We start from the raw sequence: 24,703 nt of genomic DNA on the forward strand, positions 1-24,703 counted from the left end.
ACCTCCAATGCTAATCACAGGCACAGCCAGCGCACTGTTGGGAATCTACAAGCTACTGCAGCTTCGTTGCTACCCGAATCTCCAGACATGTCGCAGTGAGCTTGACTCAACCTCAAGCATGAATTTTTCACGTCATGTGCATGCAGCACTGAAATTAAAGCCCGCTAGAAAGAAAACAGCTGCCGTTGACCCACATGCGAATGCACAACTGCGGGATCACACATGCTAACATGGCGACGGTATTGCCCAGATCATAGATGACGCTGCAAGATGGCGGCGCCCCGGTAAAATGGCGTATATATACATTTACTCAAAAAAATCGCGTGAGCCGGGTTGCCGTACTCGTTCAACGTTCATTGCGCTACGTGTTCACATATGTTGAACCGTCCTCGTCGCCAGGTTACCTAAGGATCAGCAGTATTACATGATGCAGAATTACATAGAAGCCACTATATGCACTTTGCCTGTTAATTTTACCGCGCGTTTATTGTTGCATTTCCGCCAGCATGCGTACTGGCAGAGTGCGCTATAGCACTGGTCCACACAGTCGTGGTGCGTTCCTCGCTCGTGGTGAGACTGCCCCCATGTTGTCAACTGCCCTCTCGCCTTCGGATGCAACAAAAAAAAACATGCAGCCCACTTTGTACAACTCGCACAAGGATGCTCATTTTTCAAGGATAAGGTGCTATACAGGCACAGCGCTCTCTTGTGGCTCACTGTACATCGCTGGCTCCGCCTGAAGCAGCAGTCGTTCGGATGGACACTTGCTCTCAAGAACGACATCCCCATCCCTTTACACTGGCATCAGCACTGTTGGAAGAGTACGTGGAATGTCACTCAGCCTATCTCCTCTTTCGTCACGCGGGCTGCACGGATCCCAGAATGCATGTTACATTACGCCGAAGCGCAGTCAGTGCGTTCAATAAAGAAAACAAAAGCGTTCCGCGTTGCAGCAACAAAAGGAAGGCGAAATCGTGCCGATGGAAGACAAAAGACGTCGTCGTGAGGGGGAATTAAATACAACAGCCGCACAAACAGGCGCCTCTAGCAAAGGGCCGCCGCTGACGTGGCCCTGCCAACTCAGGCGCAGCCGGGCGCTGATCCGCAGCGGCCAGTATCGTCCACGATTCTCGCGCCGCCATGGCTTCGCCAGTGGTGGCCTCCCTGGCATTCGGCCTGCTGGCTCTGCACGCTGGCGCCATCGATCTTGAGAGCGCCGCCAGGAGACCCAAATTTATGGACTGCCCAAAGTGTGAGTGCGTGTTTGTGTGGAGTGTTGCGTTGGGTTTTATGGCACATAGGCAACTGAGGCCAACATGCGCCAAGCACAAGTGTGAGTGCCGCGAATCTCTAAATGAGAAACGAAATGTCTTCTGCGGTGCCAGCCTCTCGCCGCTGAAATTTCTCCTCGTCGATATCTCCCAGATTGTCGCGGCAACGAACGCGTGATGTCCGGTTCGGAAAAATTCCCCAGCCTTCGCTCTGATATCGGTAGATGTATATTGAATGTCTACCGACTTCCAGCAATTATTAGTGCTCACAGCTTATAAAAACCATTAGTATCAGTGCGAAAAAAAAATAGACTTCATCTGGCCCTGTGCGGGCCAGGTAAGTTATGAGGTCGTCTCTGCAACGCGCTTTCTTGTACAGCCGGCCAAATCTTTAGCTGGCGTGCGTGACGGCCGCGTTTTCCGTGCTCCTGTAGCTTATGACGGAGCAAACTTTCGAAAGGCTCACTAAGTCCGTGCTTAATATTGAGCTTTCCCCAAGTTTGCTTCATCCCAAAGCGCAGGAGCACAGAAAAAGCGGTTTTCGCGCATGCCAGCTAAACATTTGGCCGGCTGTACAACAAGCATGCAGTTGTGAAGTCACCACGGGGGAATAAAGCCATCTCACCCCAGTGCTGTAACCCTCCCCTTTCCTCAAAATTTTGTGCATGTAAAAAGAAACAATCCAGAAAAGTATGAAGTTAAATGTAAAAAGAAACATAAATGAAGCTCAATTGACTGAAAAAAAGTAGGTACAGCGATTTTCCCAACGATGTAAACAGCGCATGCGATTTAACGCGACGGTAGTAACACTCTATAATGTGCCTGGCTCCGAAACATTTATGACAAGTCCGTGTGTTCGGTGAGGACCATACAGGTTAAGAGGCAATTTCCACGAGGTTTTCTACCAATATCAAGAGTGGGGGACATACAACAGATCAACACAACAGAAGCAGCGATGACATTATGCAAAGTCCCTCTACGCAATGTGTATTGATCAGGTGTGTCAAGGAAGCCCGCCACTAATTTTTTTTTAAATAAGGTTTTTGAGGTAAAGAGAAGCTGTCTTCACGAAATTCTTGAAGCTGCAGAAATCGCAAGTAAATGAAGCATGTGTCAGCGGCCCCTCTGTGGCAATAAAAGCTAGAAAATGAACTGAGGTTTTTAGCAACCACAAAATGACACCGCTGACATCGCCATTAACAATTAGTATGCATCTTCTCTTGTGATTGCTGTTGTGGTATCTTTTGTTGGTTGAGCCTGTAATATATTTCCACAGGCTAAGCAATAAACTTCAGTTTTAAGTCAGCGCTCATCCTCGTCTGTCTTCCTTCTTCCTAGCTTCAAATCGCGCTGGATGGAGTACCACTCGATGGATTACCAACTCGCCCAAGCTTCAGTTTTTGCTATGTGGACACACGGGAACGTCTCCCTCATTCCGCACAGTTTTTTCCGCACACTCGCAACTCAGAGCTGCGTTCCGCCGAATTATGCTTCTATTTTCAACAAAACGCATTTATTTTACGTTTTTTATTGCGTATTATGTATCATGCTTCCGGTTTCAACTGCAGCATATATAAAAGAAAATAGTACCGGTGACCTTCAGGCAACGTAGGGCCACGCGTGCAGTTAGCGAAGCGTTAATTGATTAATGTCTTGACCCAATATGTCTTGGCCAAAAAATGGCTGAGGCTTAGCTAAGGTTAAGCCTAGTCAGATGCGAAGCATATTGATGGCTAGGCTTGGTAATACATGGCTTTCCTTGGTTGAATACTTGGTCATTTTAATACAACCACTAGAAGCCTTCGTCGTGGGGGAAGACAACGGCATGGCTACAAAGACTGGTCTTGACCAGCCTTTTTGTTCTCACCACTTTCCGTGCCGCTTGCAGTCGACGGCCACCTGATGAAATGTCGGGATGCGCTCATGTCCGCTCCCGAGCTGAGCGATATCGACCTGAACCCTGACAACGTAAGAAATTTGTTTGTTTGTTTTTTCTGCGTGAGTGTTTGCGTGCCATGTGAGAGTCAATTAGTACACGGTTACTATACAGATGATCTCCTTGGTTTCAAACGAAGTCACGCGCTCCAAAAGGAACGGGAAGTGTTCCGGTGGGCTGACGCTCTCCCGATATTTGATATACCATGTTGACTCGTATACCGGCCCCTTGTTTATTCTTTTAATGAGAAGGTAAAGTTCGCCAGTGGGGCCATTTGGGTGCAGTCAGGACAGGCATTATGAAGTTCTGTGTAAATTATTTCTGAAAATCTACATCAAAGTGTGGGGGGGGGGGGGGGGGGTATTGCTCGTAAAGTACATTACCCAAAAGTTTGGGGAATGTAAACAGTGCGCGCGAATTCTATGCACTACGCCTTTCCGCTGGCAGATGAGTCCAGCTGTCTGCCTTATGTATCAGTGTGCCGATAGTCGTGCAGCTGAGAGGAAGCATTGTTTTGTTCTGTTCGATTCGGCAAGGTTATGTTTCAGTCATTCGGCGCATTTCTCTTCATCCGAAGTGACGGAATTTAAGGAGCAAAGAATCTGCATTAAAATTCTGCTTCAAATTTAATAAAACTGCTGCAGAAACCCATCGTACGATACAGAAAGCTTTCGGAGCTAATTCCATGATCCAGAGAAAGTCGTTTTTGTGGTACTAACGCTTCAAAGATATCCGAACATCTGTCGACGATAATGAACGTTCCGGACGACTGCCAACAAATATAACACCGAAAGCAATAGCAGAAGATCGCGACTCTATCCTTGAAGACTGCAATGTCTATAATGTTGTAGGATAGCATTATGTGATAGTTTAGGTACAGTTTTCTGAATAAACGTCCATTAAAGTGGAATAACAAAACTGGCTGCTCCACGACGACAACGCGCCCGCTCACACATCAGTCGTTTTTGCGACAGTTCAGAACTTCCAAAAACAGAGCATCTGCACCTGCCCTATTCGTCTGGACTTGCCCCTGTGACTTTTTCTTGCTCCTGAAAATGAAATTGCAGCTGAAAGGGCGGTGGTTTAACACGGTTGATGAGATCCAGTCGGAATCGCAGAAGCTGCTCATCACACTCACACTTGGCGACTTCCACGGGTGCGTGAAATTATGGGAGAAATGCTAGGATAGGTGTATACATGCTCAAGGTGACTACTTATATACCTGACACTATAGGACCTACATATATAATATTCCTTGTTCGTGAACAAACTATTCTTTCCAGATGTTTTATAACATTTTTCCAAGGAAACTGAATTTACGTCACTCGCAACGTATGAGAGTTACGAGTTATACACTTGCACAGTTGAAAAACCTGTCCCAAAGTCACAAGTTTATCAAACGTAGCATGAGTAACCAGCACTTAACTTTAGAATAATGCTGTAAAATTGTTACGTAAGTTGAGTTAACTTTCCATAACAAATTGAAACGATACGCTAGTGTAAAAAATTAACAAATACCTTTATATGTTGCGCGGTAAAAATTAGTTTAACATTCCGTCTAACATCATGTTAATGCTGTGTTCAGAATGTTATTTCAATTCTCAAGTTATAAACATGTGAGCTTGAGGCCATGCTGTCCAATGGAAGATGAGTGTATGAGTCGCATTAATTAGTTCAGCGGTATTGCACTGCATGTCGCCCTTTGTGCCCTATGCTCCTTGCAAACTTTTTATTGAAGTTTGTGTGAATTGGCCAGTATGGCCTTGTTGGTTACATTACCATTTTAGCGAAAGGTCCATATGCATTTTTTAAACACTTAATTAAAGTTATGAAAAGGTTATTCCAACGTTTATTTTTGACGTTTTCGAAGCATTTGTAAAAACTTCATTAAGAACAGTGTATTAAAGTTCACCAGAGCAAAAGCAACATTTGTAACAAAGGAGCAATGACTCATTAGCATCCACCCAAGCACAGCCATACGGCTACAGAGGAAAGCTAAACAGCTTCCATACAAACTTCGTACTTAAAGAAAAATTCGTCCTGGGGCTCGATCCCGGGACCACCGCTTCACCGAAGCAGTCGCCCTATCAACTGAGACCACCTGCACAGCTAGCATACGGTAGGACCGTAGGGTGAGAGCAAAATGATCAATAACTCGAAATGAGAACAGTGTAAATGTTTTAGGGGAGTCCACCAAGGTGAAGTAGATTTGCAATAGAGCAATTACTCATTAAACCCCGGACCAGCACGAATGTTTCTTTAACTACGAAGTTTCTGTGGGAGCTGTTGAGCTTTTCTCTGTAGCCGTATGGCTGCGCTTGGGTGGATGCTAATGAGTAATCGCTCCTTTATTACGAATGTACTCCACCATGAGGGATTCCCATAAAACATTTGAACAAAAGTAGCATTGTTGTAATGTTTCAGTGCTACCAGGAAAAGAATTTCGATTTCATCGCTGTCTTTGCACGAAACCTTGAATAGACATACGCAGACTAAATCTTAGTGCGCCAGTTACATAGTGTACCAATAAATTCCAAACAATACGCCTTGGATATGCAAAGAAATCAAATTTATTAGCCAGAGTTGCGTTCCACAAACTTATGACAGCGAGTATACATCACGCACTACATGAAAGCCTGTCTCCGCGTGCACTCCACAAAAGTTGGTACTCAATACGGAAAGAGACATCTTTAGCAACAGTCACGTCCATTTCCTTGCAAGAGCTGGAAAGTTTCTAGCTGGAACGATGCGATTTGAAAACGAGAATGATTCTTCTTTTCTGCCATAGGGAGCCCATTATGCGGGGTGACCTATCGCCGCCTGCTGCCCACGTTGAAAGCGACCTAAACGTTCAGAGCGGTATAGTATTAGAAAGACCAGTGCTGCACGCTCAACGCACACGAACTATCAGACTTCAATCCAAGTCGTCCCGTCTTCCGTCTTGCGCGTTCCCGTCACATTCTCTATAATTCGAGCTTTTTAAGCATTCCCATTTGTCACGTTGCCATGTAGAATGTTTCTTCTGCACGCAGATTTCTTGCCGCGTCGTGTCCTTGTTTTCATTGCTAATCGACGTAAAGATCACCCCTTACAAAAATTTCCTTAGGCAGTTTATAGATTGTCCATAGACGTCTGTCTATAAAGTCTATACACTATCTATAGACCAATCCTAGATAATAGTCAACAGGCAATACAAATCCTTTTGACAGTCTATAGACAATCTATAGACCTACGGTCATACACTTTTAGAAGACTTTTATCTATAGAATGTCTATAGACTATGGATAGACGATAATAAATACTTATAGGAAGGCAATAGAGTCTATAAGAAGTTTATATACTGTCTATAGACCATTTTTATAAGGGACTGGCGGTGTTAAATACTATTAAGAAGGAAGAGAGAAATAAGGCTTTATCATCCATCTAAAGATTGTTCCTCAAACATGAGAAATTAGCCTGAATGTCGCGTGCTTTACTCAGCTAGTTTCCAGCAGCACCAAAACTTTCAGCTTTTTCCTTCCTTCCTTCTTGGGCGGTATCCCACTCTAGGCGAGTGTCCCAGCAGGCCAACGGCGCTTAAGCTCCTTTCTCTTTGCTCCGCGACAGCCCGAGCATCGGGAGGCGTACGACATGTGCCTGCTGTCGAAACTGGGTGTCACCATGCGCGAGACCGTGGTCTGGTGCGAGCACAAGGGGTCCCTGGTGCGTATTGCTCTTTCGTCCCTGGCGCCTCGGAGAACTGCCTCCCACTTTAAGTGATTACGCAGTTATTTCCTTTCCAATTAACAAACCTTTAAAATGAAATAAAATTTTCCTAAGCTTTTCTTGGTTTCAGTTACTCTTGCCTTCTTTCGCATACCGGCTGTTTCACCTAAGACGTTTGGCAGTCTTTAAAAATAGGCTTATTGAGTTAGAAGAACGATTTTTCCGGCATAGCATTGTCAGCGGTGTAGCGCATCAGAATACAAATAAGATGGGCTCACTAGCAGGCTGGTTAACTAATAGAGTAGTTAACTTTTTAACAATTACTCTCAGTCTTCTTATTTACTGAGAGGCGTGTAGCCCACCGCGAGTAATATCTATTTCAGTTTTTAGAATTTCGAAAACGCAATTACCCTCCGCGCTGTGGCCCAATAAATTTTTGTTACATCGCGCCAAAATGCATGCGCTTTCGAGAAGCTTGCAGGCAAGGCAATCTCTCTAGTGCACGTAACTCGTCGAAGTAGCCAAAATTTGTTCGGCCACAGTGCCAAGGGTAACTGCGTTTTCAAAATTCTAAAAACTGATATGAATATTACTTACGGTGGGCTGCACGCCATTCACTAAATAAGGACAGTAACAGTAAAATGTAAGCAGTTAACTACTCAGTATTAGTTAACCAGCGGGCTAGTTAGCATGTTTCAGCTGTATATGATGCATTATACCTTTGACAATACTATGGCGAAAAATTTGCTTTCTTAACTCAAAAAGCATATTTTTAAGAATTGCAAAGCATTTGAAAAGATTTTGAAAAGAAAAAAAGGAAAAAAAAGGAGGGAGTGAGTTGGTGTCATTGTTCTAACATATATGTGACAGTTGTGTGAGCGCTGTTATGTCAAACTTGGGACGCTTGCTCTCGTACTCATGCCTGACTTATAAACTGGAGTCCATTAAATTTTTGTGCTGTCAGGTATTTTTTAGCAGCACATTTTCTTTATTTTTCTCTGTAGTTATGTTTGTAATTTTTTTCCTTCACTGATAATGTCAGTGGCCTGGAGTGCAATAAAAATTGATATAACCTTCTTTTTTCTGTGTTAAAGTCTCTCATAGCCTTAGTCGGGACGTTAAACCCCATAAGCCAACCATAAACCAACCATTATTAGGTGAAACACACGGTATATATAGAAACGATAGCCTCATCCTTCTATTACTGTCTGCCTCTTAACCTAGGGCCGGATATACTTAGCCTTTCAATCTCAGGTAAATATACTTAGCCTTTCAACCTCAGGAAAATATTAGTGGTTGAGCAATTTGTGGCTGAGTTCACGTGACGGTTAAAAAAAATAAAATTTGCAGGCTTCAATGTTCCAGCATGACGTCTTTTTTAATTTTTTTCAATACAGCGACTTTAAAGGAGTAAATGGCCGTCAGAAAAAACGGCGTTTAAAAGAAGCTTATGGGGTCATCGAGCGCAAGATGCCGAATCCATGAACCAAGTTGTGAGGCCAAGAGTTGCTGCTTGACTCGCGTTTTCGTGGCGTGCCTTGACTCGAACACGCGCAGCATGCTCAAGATCGTTGGCAATTTCGACTTTCATTCTCAACCAGAAAGCTTGCACCCGACAAAGCTACAATCCAACAAAATGAATGGCCACAGAGAATAACAGACATAAAAAGCAACGGCGATTTTATTTTTTTTTTCATGTAATCGTTTACGCTCAAATGTTTAAAAAAAGAACTTTAACACAGCAATGATGCCCAGCAATTGCCAGTTTGACGCCCTTAGTGCCTTTTAAATACTATCCAAATAGTACTTTCTTTAATCCCTGCGCACATTTTTTCCCCCTGCCTTTCCTATATGAAATACAAAGGCAAGAAAATTGGCTCTGTGTTACGAGTACCTCCTGAGGTTAAAAGAGGTAAGTGACTATGGTCTTAAATACTTTCTTTTTAACTTTCCTTTCCACCCAACTGTAGCCATGCAGCCAACAAAGGAAGCCAGGCTCGATTCCTCGAAAGCAAGCATCAAGTAAAAGAAAACTACGCTCTAAACTGGGTTTTGAGCACGTTACCACTGCCTGTTTAGAACAGCCGCTTTTGCTAACCGATCAAGCCGGGAGGTTCTGATGGAAACGTCGACCAACCTCGTGGATTTAAGCTAAACTAATTTTAACGACAGTAAGGTGGAAAGTTGGGCGAGTTGAATCTTATTCATGATGAAGTTAGCGCCAAAAAATGAGGACCAAAGTAGGAGAGAAGACACAACACGAGCGCTTTTTCGCAACTAAAACTTTAATGGAAGAACACATGATATATATACACCCATCTCGTGAAGTAGATCAAAAGAAACATACATGATAACGTCAAAACTTTTAAGGGCGATATATCTGAAGAGTGCTGAGGGTGCAAAAGGTGCATAAAAGGTGCAAAAACAGGAAACTTCATGGTCACAATCACGAAGAGCAAACCAAAAACCCAAAAAACCCAAAAAAGGGGGGGGGGAGGAAATGATATTAATTCCACGTGTGATCCAGGTATGCCAGCTCCTTTGCTGTTAAAGAAATGGACGGTGCGCTTATGCATGAATTTCCCCGTCGCGAAATATAAAAAGCCTCGGTAATTTCGCGCTGGAGGCGTTCTTTATGATGTGACAGAATTTCAGCCTGCGCATAAAGTGGATTGCATTTTTTCTTGCACACTGGCCCACATTCCGGCACACAATCCGGCTTACACTCTTTACATCCTTGGCAATGGTCAACCAAATGCGAGGACTTCGACCCAGAGAGCGATTTCTCGTGTTCTTTTAGCCGCACGTTTACACAACGCCCTGTCTGACCTATGTAGGTCTTGCCACAGAAAACGGGCAGTTCATACACCACACCCGTTTTGCACGCGATGAATCCCGAAGTATGGCAAGTCTTTTTCTTATTTTTATTTTGTCCCCTATTGTTCCCTATTGTTCTGCTTACTAGGCCGCACACTTTCTTGAGCTTGTTTGGAGCCGAGTAGATTACCTGTACGCCATAGCGCCTGGCCACGTTGGCATGGTTGTGCGAAAGTTGATGCTTATATGGTATCACCACTTTTTTCTTCTTTATCTTCTCGTCCTTTTCCTTCTTTGGTGCAATACCTTTTACCCAGTGGATAAGTTTTTCGCATGCAAAACCAATTGCTCTGTCCGGATAGCCTGATGATTTTATTCTATTTACTTGTTCATTAAAACTTTTAGCCATGTCGTGCGTGCAGGACTTTACCAGGACTGAACGTAGGCATGAGAGTACAATGCCATTTTTTACAACTTTCGGGTGGCCTGAGGCGCAATGCAGTAGCGGTTTGACTGATCGCGGATGACAGCGCCAACAAACATGAGTCTGGTTGAAAGATAGCAGCACATCAAGAAACTGCAATTTATCTCCGCCTGGTAATTCGAATGTGAAAACGAGGCCATGTCCACATTCCCGGAAGACCTTCAAAATATTCACAACGTTGTCAGTGAAGCGTGCACTGTCCACAAATACCAGATAATCGTCCACGTACCTAAACACATGAGAACACATGTCGTTTAGACGGCTTTCAAGACATCTGTCCACGCTACTGAGGAAGATGTCGGGGAGTACGGGCGCTATACATGAACCAATACATACACCTGACTTCTGTATGTACGTTTTGCCTTCCCAGGTGGCATAGGTAGACTTCAGGTAAAACGACAGCAATTCAAGAAAAGACTCCACCGGGATTCCTGTACTATTTCTGAATATTAACTCATCATTTGATTCACAAATACAGTTCTTCACGCTATGCATAAGGGCCGAGTGAGGCAAAGAATAAAAGAGGTCGGTGACATCAATGCTGAAAGCTTTGCTGCTACCAGGGTTACACTTCAACAACACATCTACCAGTTTTTCAGAGTTTGGAACCCAATATGGGTCATTAATATGTAGGCCGGACAAGTACTTCACTAGATAGCTGGAGATGGCATGTTGCCATGTGTTTCTTTCTGTAACAATCACACGGAAAGGGATATCTGGTTTGTGCGTTTTCGCCGAAAAGAACATACCTAAATGAGTTCTTTTCGCATTCGTGACTGCCGTGGCAAGTCTGTGCAGATTCATGCCTTTAAGTAGCTCAATAGCTTGCTTTTTAACCTTCGAGGCTTTCACGTCTACAGCGTTGAAATTCTTTACGATCGCCTCCTGTCCTTTGACAGCATGTATGCTCTCGGGAACAACAACGAAGAAGCCTTCTTTATCCGACAGAAGTAACCGTAACCCGGAATTGACAAGGAAGTTAGCTAAGCCATAGCTTGGATCAGACTTACAAGGTCGTGTCCCAGGGTCAGTTCTTGCAATCACGCCGACACATTCCTCAACACACGAGGCGAGTCTGTTCAGGCACGCACTGGGCGATAGTTCTACCAAATGAGAGTTTGTCGATGGGTGTCCAGGACGGTTGGTAGGCGAACTTCGGTCCCTGTTGAAGGGTCTTTAGGTGTCGGTCCGGAAGGCTCTGGTTCCCCATAACGGTTCCCGAAAGAAAAAAACAAGGGCCCCAGCCCCAAGAAAAAGCCGCAAGACCTACATAGGTCAGACAGGGCGTTGTGTAAACGTGCGGTTAAAAGAACACGAGAAATCGCTCTCTGGGTCGAAGTCCTCGCATTTGGTTGACCATTGCCAAGGATGTAAAGAGTGTAAGCCGGATTGTGTGCCGGAATGTGGGCCAGTGTGCAAGAAAAAATGCAATCCACTTTATGCGCAGGCTGAAATTCTGTCACATCATAAAGAACGCCTCCAGTGCGAAATTACCGAGGCTTTTTATATTTCGCGACAGGGAAATTCATGCATAAGCGCACCGTCCATTTCTTTAACAGCAAAGGAGCTGGCATACCTGGATCACACGTGGAATTAATATCATTTCCTCCCCCCCCCCTTTTTTGGGGGGTTTTTTGGGTTTTTGGTTTGCTCTTCGTGATTGTGACCATGAAGTTTCCTGTTTTTGCACCTTTTATGCACCTTTTGCACCCTCAGCACTCATCAGATGTATCGCCCTTAAAAGTTTTGAAGTTATCATGTATGTTTCTTTTGATCTACTTCCCGAGGTGGGTGTATATATATCATGTGTTCTTCCATTAAAGTTTTAGTTGCGAAAAAGCGCTCGTGTTGTGTCTTCTCTCCTACTTTGGTCCTCGTTTTTGGCGCTAACTTCATCATCCATATGTATCAGCAGCGCGAACACAACACAGGAAGAAGAAGGAGAAGAAGGTAAAGAGCGCTGAACTTCCAACTTTTATTTGAGCAAAAATTGAACCCGCACTTTTATACACATACCAGGTAAAATCCCACCAGGGGGTAATCAAGGCGTTCTATCGAATTGGGACCAACACGATGTCCAGGGCATCAAAATGATAACTACTATCACACTATACAAAGACTTCCATGAAAAGCACGAATGACATGCGGAAAAAACAAGACAATGTAAAAAAAACAGGGTTGAGTGTGCGCGAATGGAAAAATGGAAAAACAGGGTTGAGGGCGCGAATTTTGCTAAAACCATGAGAAGGCAAGAACACAGTAAAAAGGTAAAAACAGGGTTGAGTGTGCGCAAATGGAAAAAATGGAAAAACAGGGTTGAGGGCGCGAATTTTGCTAAAAGAAACAAAGAAAAAAACATGAGAAGGCGAGACACGGTAACAACGTAAGCGATGTCTCGCCTTCTCATGTTTTTTTCTTTGTTTCTTTTAGCAAAATTCGCGCCCTCAACCCTGTTTTTCCATTTTTTCCATTTGCGCACACTCAACCCTGTTTTTACCTTTTTACTGTGTTCTTGCCTTCTCATGGTTTTAGCAAAATTCGCGCCCTCAACCCTGTTTTTCCATTTTTCCATTCGCGCACACTCAACCCTGTTTTTTTACATTGTCTTGTTTTTTCCGCATGTCATTCGTGCTTTTCATGGAAGTCTTTGTATAGTGTGATAGTAGTTATCATTTTGATGCCCTGGACATCGTGTTGGTCCCAATTCGATAGAACGCCTTGATTACCCCCTGGTGGGATTTTACTTGGTATGTGTATAAAAGTGCGGGTTCAATTTTTGCTCAAATAAAAGTTGGAAGTTCAGCGCTCTTTACCTTCTTCTCCTTCTTCTTCCTGTGTTGTGTTCGCGCTGCTGATACATATGGATCGCAACCAACTAGCCCGACAGATGGTGTTAACTTCATCATGAATAATTTTAACGACTTATTTCAGAAATTATTAAGCACCAGAATCCTCAAGTGTCACTGAATGCCATTCAAGGCTGGAATCCTTAAATACTATTTAATGATGTATCGCATAATTCTTTAAATGCCTCAAGCAGCAATGGCTCTGTCCAGCGCTGCCGTGAGACGGCACCCCGTACGGAAGACCGAGTCGCATCTCTTTCAAACTTTTTCCTGCACAAAGCAGAGCACCAGGTGGGGTGTACAGAATAGCAGCACAGCTTCGTCAGCCGCTTCGTGCACAAAATGCGGATGTTTCAACCCTATAACGTCGTCATCATCCTAATCGCGCGCTTTCTTCATCCTCCGCGTGTGGCTTTAGGCGATGTTGCGAGTAGCGCCTCGCCCAGACATTGCTCTCTCGATCGCCACGTTGCCCTTCTCAGCATTCACTCCTTTCCAGGCTAAAAAACCATCCGCATAAACCTTGTCCCTGTTTCCTTTAAGTGGTGCGACAGCGCCAGCACATAAGGGATTACGGCAAGCTCTCCGATCATTCTAGAACACATACACGCTGAGCACTGGGGTGACAAAGACAGATTGAAACTTCTTTTATTTCAGTTTGTTATGGGGTACACGGTTTTGTTTATTTAATCCAAGAAAAAAGAATGCAAAAGGGTGTTCGGCGCCTAAATACGGCTGGCTCTTTCTGCGAAAGAAAAATGCATGCATACACTGAAGACATTACATAACTTATAAAATAACTCCAATACGTTCCGATAATTTCAGGAAAATTTAAAAGAGAAGAAACTAACAGTATATCATTATTATAGCCCCAAGAGGGAGACACACATTGCACACTTCAGTGTCACGATACGAAATCAAAAATACATCGCGCAAGTAATTCGAAAGATTTTACTTCATTGAAATTTGGAGGAGGAATGGTTTGGTTTATTGGCGCTTAACGTCCCAAAGCGACTCAGGCTATGAGGGACGCCGTAGTGGAGGGCTCCGGAAATTTCGACCACCTGGGGTTCTTTAACGTGAACTGACATCGCACAGTACACGGGCCTCTGGAATTTCGCCTTCATCGAAAGTCAGCCGCCGCGGCCGGGATCGAACCCGCGTCTTTCGGGTCAGCAGCCGAGCGCCTTAACCACTGAGCCACCGCGGCGGGACGGAGGAGAATACAGATGAAGATATTCGAGAAAAGAAAATTACATTTAAAGCCTTGGTATTTTGCAAATAGCTTGGCACAGTGATCTGTTTTTGGTTACGCAGCAGCATTTACCTGAAGCCGGATTTTCTGGTGCTAAATTATCAGTCCCTGGGTATGCCTTCAAAAGATATGGCACTAAATATGATAATTTCTGAAATCCTAAATTAATTCAAGCAGTGTTGTAATTTGTAAGCCGAAAATTGTAACCTGTATAGGCCAGGTAATCTTGTTGGAATTATTTTGTGTTTGTTTTCGTAAGACTGTAAGTAAGAATTGCTAGATTTCTTTAATGCAGTTAAACAGTTTAATCAATCAAAGTAAATTGATTTCACAACTTTATAAGGCGAAAAAGGTGACCGAAAAAAAAGCTGTTACCCTGCGGCTTGAGTGGGCTCCAGCCACCCATCAGCAGTACAAAAATAATTCACTCATACATAAATAAAACACCGTACCAACCATATCACAATGAGTCTAGAGAATAAAAAACAAAAAAATACATAGGAATATATTTTAAACCCAGCACGCTACAGTATGTACATACAGAAATGAAGAATCATAATGAGGTTTCAAGTATCCATGGCTTACATATGTTATGCAGGGAAAAAAAATTGGAAAAGTTTAACTACACGTAATCAATGATCTAAAGGCGACAATCACTCTCGCGAGCGGCATTAAGGTGTGAGTGCAGTAGAGATCGAAAAGCACGTAGTAAAAAAAATAAAATAAGAGTAAACACACATTCGCCAACAATGATTTTGCTACGCCACAGAAAGTCATCTTTCTACATCAAAAAGCCTATTTTTAGAAAGTAGTAGCGGGCTTCGCTGAAACACCCCGTATGCAATATGTATGCTCAGTACACAGCCTATGCTCTTAAAAAAATAGACCGAAAAACTGCATTGTAAGCTCTCGAGTTAGACAAGCCATTTTATGGCCCACTCAACACGAAGGTAACGAAGTCTTTGGAGGTCGATTGTACCGGTGGGTTCGCGGAGCTTCAGGGGTGCTAACCCTAGTTATTCACGCACACGGGGTGGTTAATATATTCTGCTACTTGACTACCGCTAGCATCTCGTGCGCTACAGCTGAGACTCTAACCGCGCTCTTCAATGATTGCAGCTTCCGATCACTGACGGGAAGATAGTTAAAATTATTGACGAATTTCAGGTAAGTCCTTCTAAATATCCGAAACATTCACTTTTTTGCTAAGGTTGAAAGTTCCGGAGACTGTCCTACCATCAAATGGGCTCGCAACAACAGAGACTTTTAGAATATGGTCACCTTATCAGTTAGAGGCATGCGAAATGGTGCCCCTATTTGCCTATGCCCATAACTACAGAGACACCCTTTCTGAAAGTTCCTATAAATAAATGGCAAAATTACTTTTGAAAAGTAATTCAATTACATTAATAACTACATTCCCAGAAGTATTGCGAAATTAATTAAATTACATTACAAATTACTGCTCTCAAAGAGTAATGACATTGCATCGCAATTACTCCCCAAAAGTAATGAAAAATACTTTTAAATTACTTTTTAGTTTCAACGTATAAAAAGTTGTGCGTTGGTCATAGTTCCTAGAAAATTTTCAAATTTCTTTGCACCGCCACTGAGCTTCAAAGTGGGCGTCGGAAATTTTGGCCCACTTAGAAGAATGGTAGCCCTAGTCCATTGAACAGCCACTTTGATGACATCGCGAAATCGCGAGCCTAATCGCGAAATTTGTATAATTGCTCGCATCACTCTTCAATCAGAAGCTCATCGTTCGATGCATAACATGGTCCCACCCTCTTTATTTCGAAGAATTTCTCGTCCGCGTAAGCAGCGGGATTGCACCGACTGCTTGTTCGCGCTCATCGCCCCGGAGGTCCACCGGGGAGCAGATGAGCTGCCAATTCTGCTGCTCAATTGACTCGTTCTGGAGGCACGTTGACGAAAATAAATTGCATGTCGCGGTGACGCTGTCGCCTATGTGTCCCTTGAGTTGAAAATAGGGCTTCACATCCAGCCACAGAAGCTAGTTTTCCTGAAAAACTAACAACCAAGTTTGTTATATGTCAGTTGAAACTTCTTGTTAGTACTGCGACCTGACACATATATGAAGCAGTCTGCAGAGAAGTACTCGCTCAAACACTCGCAGTGCGTCTGTGGGAAGGCGCAATACGGCATCTCTCGTGGTGGTCCTGCAGTGCACCTGTGTGTGCGATCGTACGCAGTGCTGGAAGATGCGTAGCAGTCCTGTATACTCTTCACCAAGGCGCTGCTGATGCCCGCGCGCACATCGTCTCTCGTCCGCGTGCGCGGCTTCGTATTGCTGGCCGCACGTTTTCCTTGCTTTGTAGACGCTCAACCCCGTAAACGCAAGGCCAAAGCATGGCCGATTCAAGGAGGAGCACGGACTCAATACTCAGCATAAGTAATTTCACTAATAATTAATAACTTTTGCCGTGAAATTATTGCTCCAAACTAATTCATTGCATTACTAAATAACCAGCCCACAAAAGTAATGAATTACATTACAAATTACCCAAAAAAGTAATTTAAGCACTGTAATTTCATTATAGTAATTTAATTACTGCCATGTCTGTCCCTAATCTTCGTCGACGGCGCAGTTTCATCTCTAGGGATTACCCTCTTTTCTTGCTACAGCGTGCAATAAATTATGCAGGACAGGTTTCACGCAATACGAGTAACGTACACAACCCTCGGCATACGAGAGGGGACCCAAAAAAAAGCCGAATTGAGAGTGTGCTGCCATTCGTAGACATAGTAGAGAATTCGACCGCTAGATGGGGATAGTAGAGACCTTCACGTAACAGCTGTGCAGACGGCGTTAGTTTGTAGGTTAACGCTTGAGCGTAGTGTTGTGTTCCTCTTGCTGTTATTTTGTTCCGCCTGCGAACTGGTTATGGCAAATTTAAAAGAACAAAAGTGTGTTTTAAATTTTGTTTCCTGCTTGAAAAATCGGCAACGGAAGCTTACCAAATATTGTAACAGGCTTTTAAACAGGATGCTATGAGCCACACACAAGTTTTCGAGTGGTTTGGGCGCTTTAAACGTGGTAAGATTACTGTTGAAGACCATGCTCGTTCTGGGCGTCCTTCAACGTCTCGAAACAATGAAAACGTTGAAAAAATCCGCCAAAAATCAACGAAGATCGTCGTTTCACGACCTACCAAATTTCAGAAGAGACATGAGTGAGTTGGAGCTCATGCCAGTGAATTTCGACTGAGCAGTTGCAAATGAGAAGTATTTCCGCTAAATCTGTTCCTCGCCTTCTCACACAGGATCAAAAAAAAAACATTCGATTGAATTTGAGCCGGGACTTTAAAAAAAGAGATTGAAAGTTATGCTAACTTTTTTACCAAAGTCATTACATATGATGAGAGTTGGTGTTACGGGTATGACAAAGAAACTAAGCAAGCGTCAAGCCAGTGGAAGACTCCCAACTCCCCCTGACCAAAAAAGCAAGACAATTGAAGTCGAATGTGAAGACGATGATCATTGACTTTTTTTATGTTCACAGAATTGTGAATCGGGACTTTGTTCCCCCTGATCAGACTGTTAACCTGTACTTTTATTTGGAAGTTTTGAGACGTCTGCAAGAGGATGTGCAGAGGCAATTCCCGGAACTTTGGCGATCAGGTGACTGGTTCCTTCATCACGACAACGCTCCCGCATACGGCCTTACGAGTGACCCATTATTTGGCCTCTCGGGGATGGCCTGTCGTTCCCCACCCTCCGTATTCACCAGACCTAGCCCCATGCGACTTTATTCTCTTTCCGAGAATGAAGAAATATCTAAAAGGTAAGCGCTTTGGCGATGTGGAGGCCGTAAAAACAGCTTCGCAAAGGGCACTGGACGATATCAAAGTTGATGAGTCCCAGAGATGCTTCAAACAGTGGCGAAAAAAAAAAACTTGACAAGTGCATCGCATTTAATGAAGGGTACTTTGAAGGTGACTGAAGGAATTTTGTACAAAAGTCAATCATTAAAGTTTTTATACAAAAATGCCGGCTTCTTTCGGGTCCCCCCTCGTGTATCACGCGCCAAGTAACTGGTGTCCTATCGTGCACTCCATGCCAAACATCTCATACACTACTACAGACCGCTGCCGTTCTGCTTTTGCGCATTGCTACGGTAACGGCAAACTCTATTTCTCGAAAATAACTTACAGCAGAGCTCGAGGTTGCTGCAGTGAAGTAGAATTAGTGCATGTATGTGACATATAATAAAGAAGCTTAAAAGCATGTAAGACTGCAAGATTTATTTTTGGTTACTCTTGCTGTATTTTTCTTTCATAGGGCACCAGCAATTGCCCCTATTAACGATTTCTTGTGGTGTTTTTAGGCTCATAAAAGAGCACAAAACTATAGGTTTCAGAACATTTCAAACGAATCTGGCTGACTTTGCAGTCCAATCAAGCATTCACCAGACTTAAGGTGTTGCTACAACGAGGCGAACCCTGCCAGCCTAGGCGTGAGAAGAAGGGTGGCAAGGGGAGCAGTGGCCCCTCTAATTTGCATGCGGGAGGGAGGGGGGGGGGCGCAAATTTTTCCCCATATTGTGCCCTGCGGCCCTTGAGACATGAACAGGCGCTACCATGAACTCCCCCTTCTTTTTGGAGATGACCGTGCGCGCATGTGATTTCGAGATATCGCGAGGTGAGATATTGCTACAGTGACAAACGAGGTGAAAGCGGTAGAGGCACTTACTCCTTCTTCCGCATTCGCGTCGTTTCTTGCTGCGACCCGTTGCAGCATAGCCAGGAAGGGCGCTGCTCCCGCAGTTGCTAGTGCCGTGCTGCTGAGCACGACACAGTGGTTCGGCGCCTGGTCACAGCGTCTGCATTTAGAAACGGCAAAAGCCATGGAGAAATGGCAAAAGCAAACATACCTACCTTTGTACACCGATATTTTTGCCTTGTCAATCCCTTAGTTGGCGCCAAAGGTTTCAAGAAAAGCGTACAAAAATGTGCATTTTTAAAGACCTTTGTTTTGTCAGCCACAGTTCTAAACTGTCGTGGCGAAAACCTCTCGACCTCTTTTGGCGGTTCTGCTCTATAATGATTCACGAAAGTCCTGCTTGCGAACATGTCCAAATTCCGACTCAGTGTGAGCTTCATTTGCTCGAACAGTAGGGAAAATACTAAAGCTCCTGAAGTACATTGTGAGCGTTGTGTATATTTAAGAACAAGGCGCCATGCACAGTACAACGCCACGCCTTGAGCACATCCCCTCCTCATTTTCACCCAGTGCACGGTTCCTAAGTTCCGACTACTCATATACAACTATACGATCCTTCTTACGAGATCGCATGGCCGCCATAAGGATCAGTTAGCTCCATTCGATCGGCCCCTTCCTTCCTAGCGGGCACTTCGCAAGGTTCGGCACACTCTCTCTCCCTACTTAACAGCGTCATCCTCCAAATCACCTCGAAGATGTAGCCGGAATACCCACAATCTGGCCCTCCATCTATACCGATGGCGTAACGCTATGGACGCCTCGTGGCTCAGATGGTGAGATCTAAACTGCTCTTTAGGAGGCCATGGAAATAGCATAGACACATGTAAAACGGGGCAGCTTACCAGCTCGGCAGAGAAATCCGAGATGTTATTCGTGCGATGGACCCAAGCGTAGAGGCTCGTACTCCAATAACGAAGAAATAAATAGTCAAACATTCAAAGGCTCCAGCAGCCAGCAGCTCACAGTCACACTCTAGGGGAAACCGATCCCATCTTGGGCTTATACATTCAGGACGATGGGAGTGATCCACACTGTCTCGATGCTTAGCGCTCACATTATTTATGTGCTTTGTCAAGTCACTGCTCGGACGTTGGGGCTCTGAGAAAGGGACTTCATCAACACAGTGCGAGCATTAGTCTATAGCCGTAGACCTTCCACTACGCATGACATACAAGGCAGCGTCAGGAATTCCTCCCTGTGCATATCAGCGACTCCTTCTATTAGAAGTACACAACACCCTGGGTGCGCGCTCCTGGACGCACACCGCACCGGTCAGTTTGTTAGGCTTCGACACACGCCACAAGGCCACTTTTAGGCTACTCCACTCACGCAGACACTACATCGCTCCTTCTCACCTATACGGCGCCCGCCATAAGCTAGCGGATCTGGTAGCCCCATTCCCAAAAATATGGACCCCATATAAGGGCATGAGGGATGACAACACGCACGCGTACAGGCCATTGCTCGGGTGTTCGGGGATGATACCTAGTAAGGACGGGTGCTGTACATATACACGACCCTTTACTCTTCTCGACAAGCGGGAGCAGTGGTTGATCATAATGATGACTCCCTGAGCCTCGGATTATTCCTACCGACATCCCAAATCCACAGAAATCACGTCCATTACAGACTTTCCATAATACACGTCATTTGTACCTCTCCGGCGGACACGTCGATGGAGGGGGTCATCACATCCGACTTTCACGACGCCTGTAGAGTTTTCTTGCACGAGTGGCTTACCTCAGCAGCATCTCGTATGCTACGCACTGCCACGTGACGCAGCACTGCATGTTCACCCTTTCCGCCTTCTGCCTAGCCTGGTTTGGTCCCTGGGGATTCCTCTCTTAGAAATAAACGCATTCATGCGTTAGCCCCGGGGCTCACACACCGGGCGCTAACGAAAGAGGCTCCCAGCCCAGAGGAGGCAACCAGCGCAGACTTTCAGCCCACTCCATTACTTTTTTTGCACTGAAATACTTCAGTACTATCGACATGATCGCACCATCTTCATCACTTTAACTTCTCCCGCGATGAAGCCACTGCCTGGAGACACCTCCAAACCGATTCATACCCTCATCCCTGTCTCTGGCACCCCTGATCTGCCACACTCCTCCTTGGGTACTGCCCCACATGCAGGTCTCAGCCCTCCCTCTGTTACTTTCTCTGGGAGTTTCTGGACCCACCACGTATTTCCCCATCCTTAATCCCTAACTCACCACCTGAGAGGCACGGTTGGCCAGCTAGAACCTGCCGGAGCAATGGTGGCTGCTCCAGCGGTCCAGATCGGTTGCTGAAGACACTGGAGTCCTGGACTGAGGTCCCCACCTGGAGAGGCAGGAAAAGATTTCCCTTTTCTAAATAAAGTTATTTCACTCGCTCCTTCACCTCCCTTTCTTCCCTCTCTCTCTCGAGCTACGAAGTCTCCTTCCTCGTTTTTTTTCCAAGTGGGAGGCTACACTGTTGTGGTCTCTTAGGAAACATTGTAGATCTAGCGGTCCATCTCAGGTCTACAATATGAAATTATATTATTCAGAACAGAGCGAAGCGAACACACCGAGTGCGTGGCGAAACACAAGCAGCATCTGACTGCGATGCTGCCTGGAAAGAAAACTGATTCGTTCAATCAAGATTCTCGCACGCGTTCGGAGCGTACGCAGACGGCGCGGAACAGCGGCTCCGTCTTGTCTTCTACTGTGTTGGCGACGGCGACGGTGCTGCTACGGAGGCCGCCCGGCTAGTGAAGGAGCCTGGTGCATTGCCTCCGAGATCACCCACCCGCGCTCGTTGTGTGGGTAATCTCGGAGGTCATGCCTGGTGAAAGGCTCCCGGGAACCTGAACGATGCAGAGGGTCGTTCGTTGGGTGTAGCAGTGGGAGGGGTCGGAGAGCGCGACGAAGTGGCGACAACGACGGGTGGACTTAAACAGCCCGGAGGCTGCTCGGAAAGATCATATTTGTATTTGGATTTGGATATGTGGTTTTCCCTTTGTATCGGGCGGTTCTTACGGAGAAACCTCCGAAAGTGTCCTAGCCTATTTTGTAGTCTTCCTCGTCTTCATAGAGATTTCTCTCCAACGAGTTAACTAGTTGCCAGCAGTAAAGGACGCTAAATGTTGTCGCTAGTTAACTCCACATTTCCGACTAAGCGTTACCCTATCTCGTCGAAATTAATACTGATGCTTTCACCACGGCTGGTTTCATAGCCCGGGTGTACCTTTGACACGAAAAACTGTACCATTACTTTAAAAAAAAATCAATCTACTAACTTTCTTTTTTCTAGGTGTGTTTGGAGAAAGGCGAAGGCCCAGTTGTCGCCCTGCGAGAGCGGCCTTCGAAAGTCTTCTTCGGTAAAATTCCGCCGCACAGCAATCACGCTATGAGAGATGAGGATGAATATGCTGGCTACAAAAAAAGGAAAACAATGTACAATAGCCACGCTGAACAGGAGAGCAGCCGCAAGGGAGCTCATTCTTATCAAGACGTCAATGAAGAAAGCGGGGAACACGGAAGCAACAGTGAAGAGGAGAACGACCCGATGGATAATTATGATGACTTGGGCATCGGCCCCCAGCACATGATTTCCGATCGCCGTCGTAAAAGGAAAGAACCACTCGGCATGAATTATGCCAATATGCCACTCAGTTACTTCTACCCAAGGAAGGAACACGGGCTTGGCAATGAAACTACTGTGGACGCTGCTAAACAGGCGCCTGCCTCAAAGCCTAAAAGCCTTGGCATCGAAACTGCCACGTACCCTGCCAAACAGGAGTGGAAACCTGCAAGCAAACCGTGACCAAGCTGACGACGGACAGTTTGCGGCCCGCTCAGCGGTCACAGAGTGACCTCCTGTTGACTAATGCAGTGATACGAGGTTCGAGTAAGGACAATAAACGAGCGCCGCGGTACAGCCTCGAGTAAACAATTTTTTGTAGTGATGTCCTTTGCAACGTAAGACAGATGTAGACTTAAAGAACGGTACCTAATGCAATGAAAGGTAAAGATATTAAGCGAGTATATTCTCACCGTAAAAAAAAAAAAAAATGTGTATGCACTGGGTGTTCCGCGTAACTTGAAACGTTCACGGGAACGTCGCACACGGACGAAGCCAACTGGATATCGTTGGCAGGCGTTTAGCTTAACTGCGAAGCATTCTTATATCGCCCTAGTTGAGTGATTACAATTAATTACGCAATGCTTCAATTTCTAATCTAAAAGAACTACAATCAGTTGAAAATGTGTAGAGCACGCGTCCTTAATTGAACACTCGAACTAGCTATTTCTAGCAAGTTACTTCTTGCGCGCACATTTTCCTCTTTTCAATGAAGGCGCCTGGAAGCAAGTTTTCGAATGCTTTTAAAAAAGGCAGTAAAAAGACGCGACTTCACAGCTGCATCCCTGGTTTACATCGTTCTTATGCATGTTTCTGACACGTGAAAACCAACTGTTCGCTATAAAAAAAGGCGCTCTTATTAAGTGAGCACAGAACAAAAGAGAGGCGTACCGGCCGATCCATAGCGTTCCTCGTATAAAGGCAAACCCCCAGCGACCCAGTCAAGCTCGATGGCTGGGATGAAATGCTCGGCCCCTCCGTGAAGCGATCGAAGTGCCGAAGAATCAACGCGAACGGCAATCACTTTTTCGCTAGAAGAAGGCTCGCGTGTCTCCTGTGGTCTTGAAATCTGGTGAAAAGCTCCCTTTCAAGAAAGCATGCTACAAACAACCAAACGGCGGAGCGCAAGAATAGCGAAATGGGAAAAAAAGCAAGCACAAAATTATCTGCGGTTCAGCTCCTGCTGAACCTTGTTAGATAGAGACAGCTATGGCGTATCGGGCAAAATAAAAACCTAAGGGGCTTGGACATATCAAAAGAATGGAACATTACCTTCAATATTTCGATAACGCTATCTTACAGTTTTACAATTTTCAAAATTTTTGTCCGAGAATATTGGACATATCAAATTAAAATTTTCGGGCGATGAATGATTGCTGTGGCGTGGAATGCGTTAGCATTTGAGCTCCGATTTCGTGAGCGCAGTGACTCGTGGCACCCTCTTCGCGCAGTGATGTAAACTAGAGCGTGCGCCACGGATACGTGGCGCTCTCTGTGCGCTGCTGCGAAAACTAGTGCCAAAGCGCGAGAGGCTGGCAGTTTAACATGCGAAGAGGAAGGTTGCTCAACATGTTTTCCAATCCTTTGAAATCATTTCGAATATTGTCCAATTTGTTCAAATAAGATGTCCAGTTTGATCAAGCGTTTGGTCAAGTGCCATCAAGCGTAGGCTTCAAACCGGTTAAGCTTTCGAACTTGAACTGGAACCTGCAAGTTTCCTGGCTCTCATGCGTTTTTACTCGTGCGCAGATGAAAATTGACGCCGCAGCGGTGGCTCAGTGGTCATGGTGCTCGGATGCTGACCCGAAAGACACGGATTCGATCCCAGCCGCAGCGGCTGCATTTAGACGGAGGCAAACCGATGAAACACAAAAATCGCTTGTAGAAATATAAAAGACATGTACACCAATATGTTTTGACGTCTTAAAAAAGCGTAGCTAAGATTTTCTAAGATTTTTTAACCACCCGAAGTCATGAAGACCTCCTGTAGCCCAGGATAATGCAACGCTATTTGTCGACTATAAGAGGTCTACC

General features: G+C 45.0%; 1 protein-coding gene across 1 annotated transcript; it reads left to right on the top strand.

Moving 5' to 3' along the window:
* Positions 1-1,140: 1,140 nt before the first annotated feature.
* LOC149351508 (uncharacterized) lies at positions 1,141-22,852 on the top strand. The gene is made up of 6 exons (XM_089577039.1): positions 1,141-1,252; positions 3,160-3,239; positions 6,814-6,909; positions 8,777-8,824; positions 15,434-15,481; positions 22,340-22,852. Exons 1-6 carry the CDS (start codon positions 1,141-1,143, stop codon positions 22,850-22,852), a joined length of 897 nt encoding a protein of 298 aa, XP_089433165.1.
* Positions 22,853-24,703: the final 1,851 nt, after the last annotated feature.

Source organism: Amblyomma mixtum, chromosome 3 (assembly GCF_055824585.1).
Source record: "Amblyomma mixtum isolate Tamu chromosome 3, ASM5582458v1, whole genome shotgun sequence".
NCBI lineage: Eukaryota > Metazoa > Arthropoda > Arachnida > Ixodida > Ixodidae > Amblyomma > Amblyomma mixtum.

What these genes read in the sequence shown, in the direction of transcription:
- LOC149351508 (XM_089577039.1), top strand. Translation starts at nt 1,141, where the DNA reads ATGGCTTCGCCAGTGGTGGCCTCCCTGGCATTCGGCCTGCTGGCTCTG. An exon ending in GCGAGCACAAGGGGTCCCTG is followed by an intron (nt 6,910 to 8,776) that starts GTGCGTATTGCT and finishes TGAAATACAAAG; the next exon opens with GCAAGAAAATTGGCTCTGTG. An exon ending in AAATTATTGACGAATTTCAG is followed by an intron (nt 15,482 to 22,339) that starts GTAAGTCCTTCT and finishes TCTTTTTTCTAG; the next exon opens with GTGTGTTTGGAGAAAGGCGA.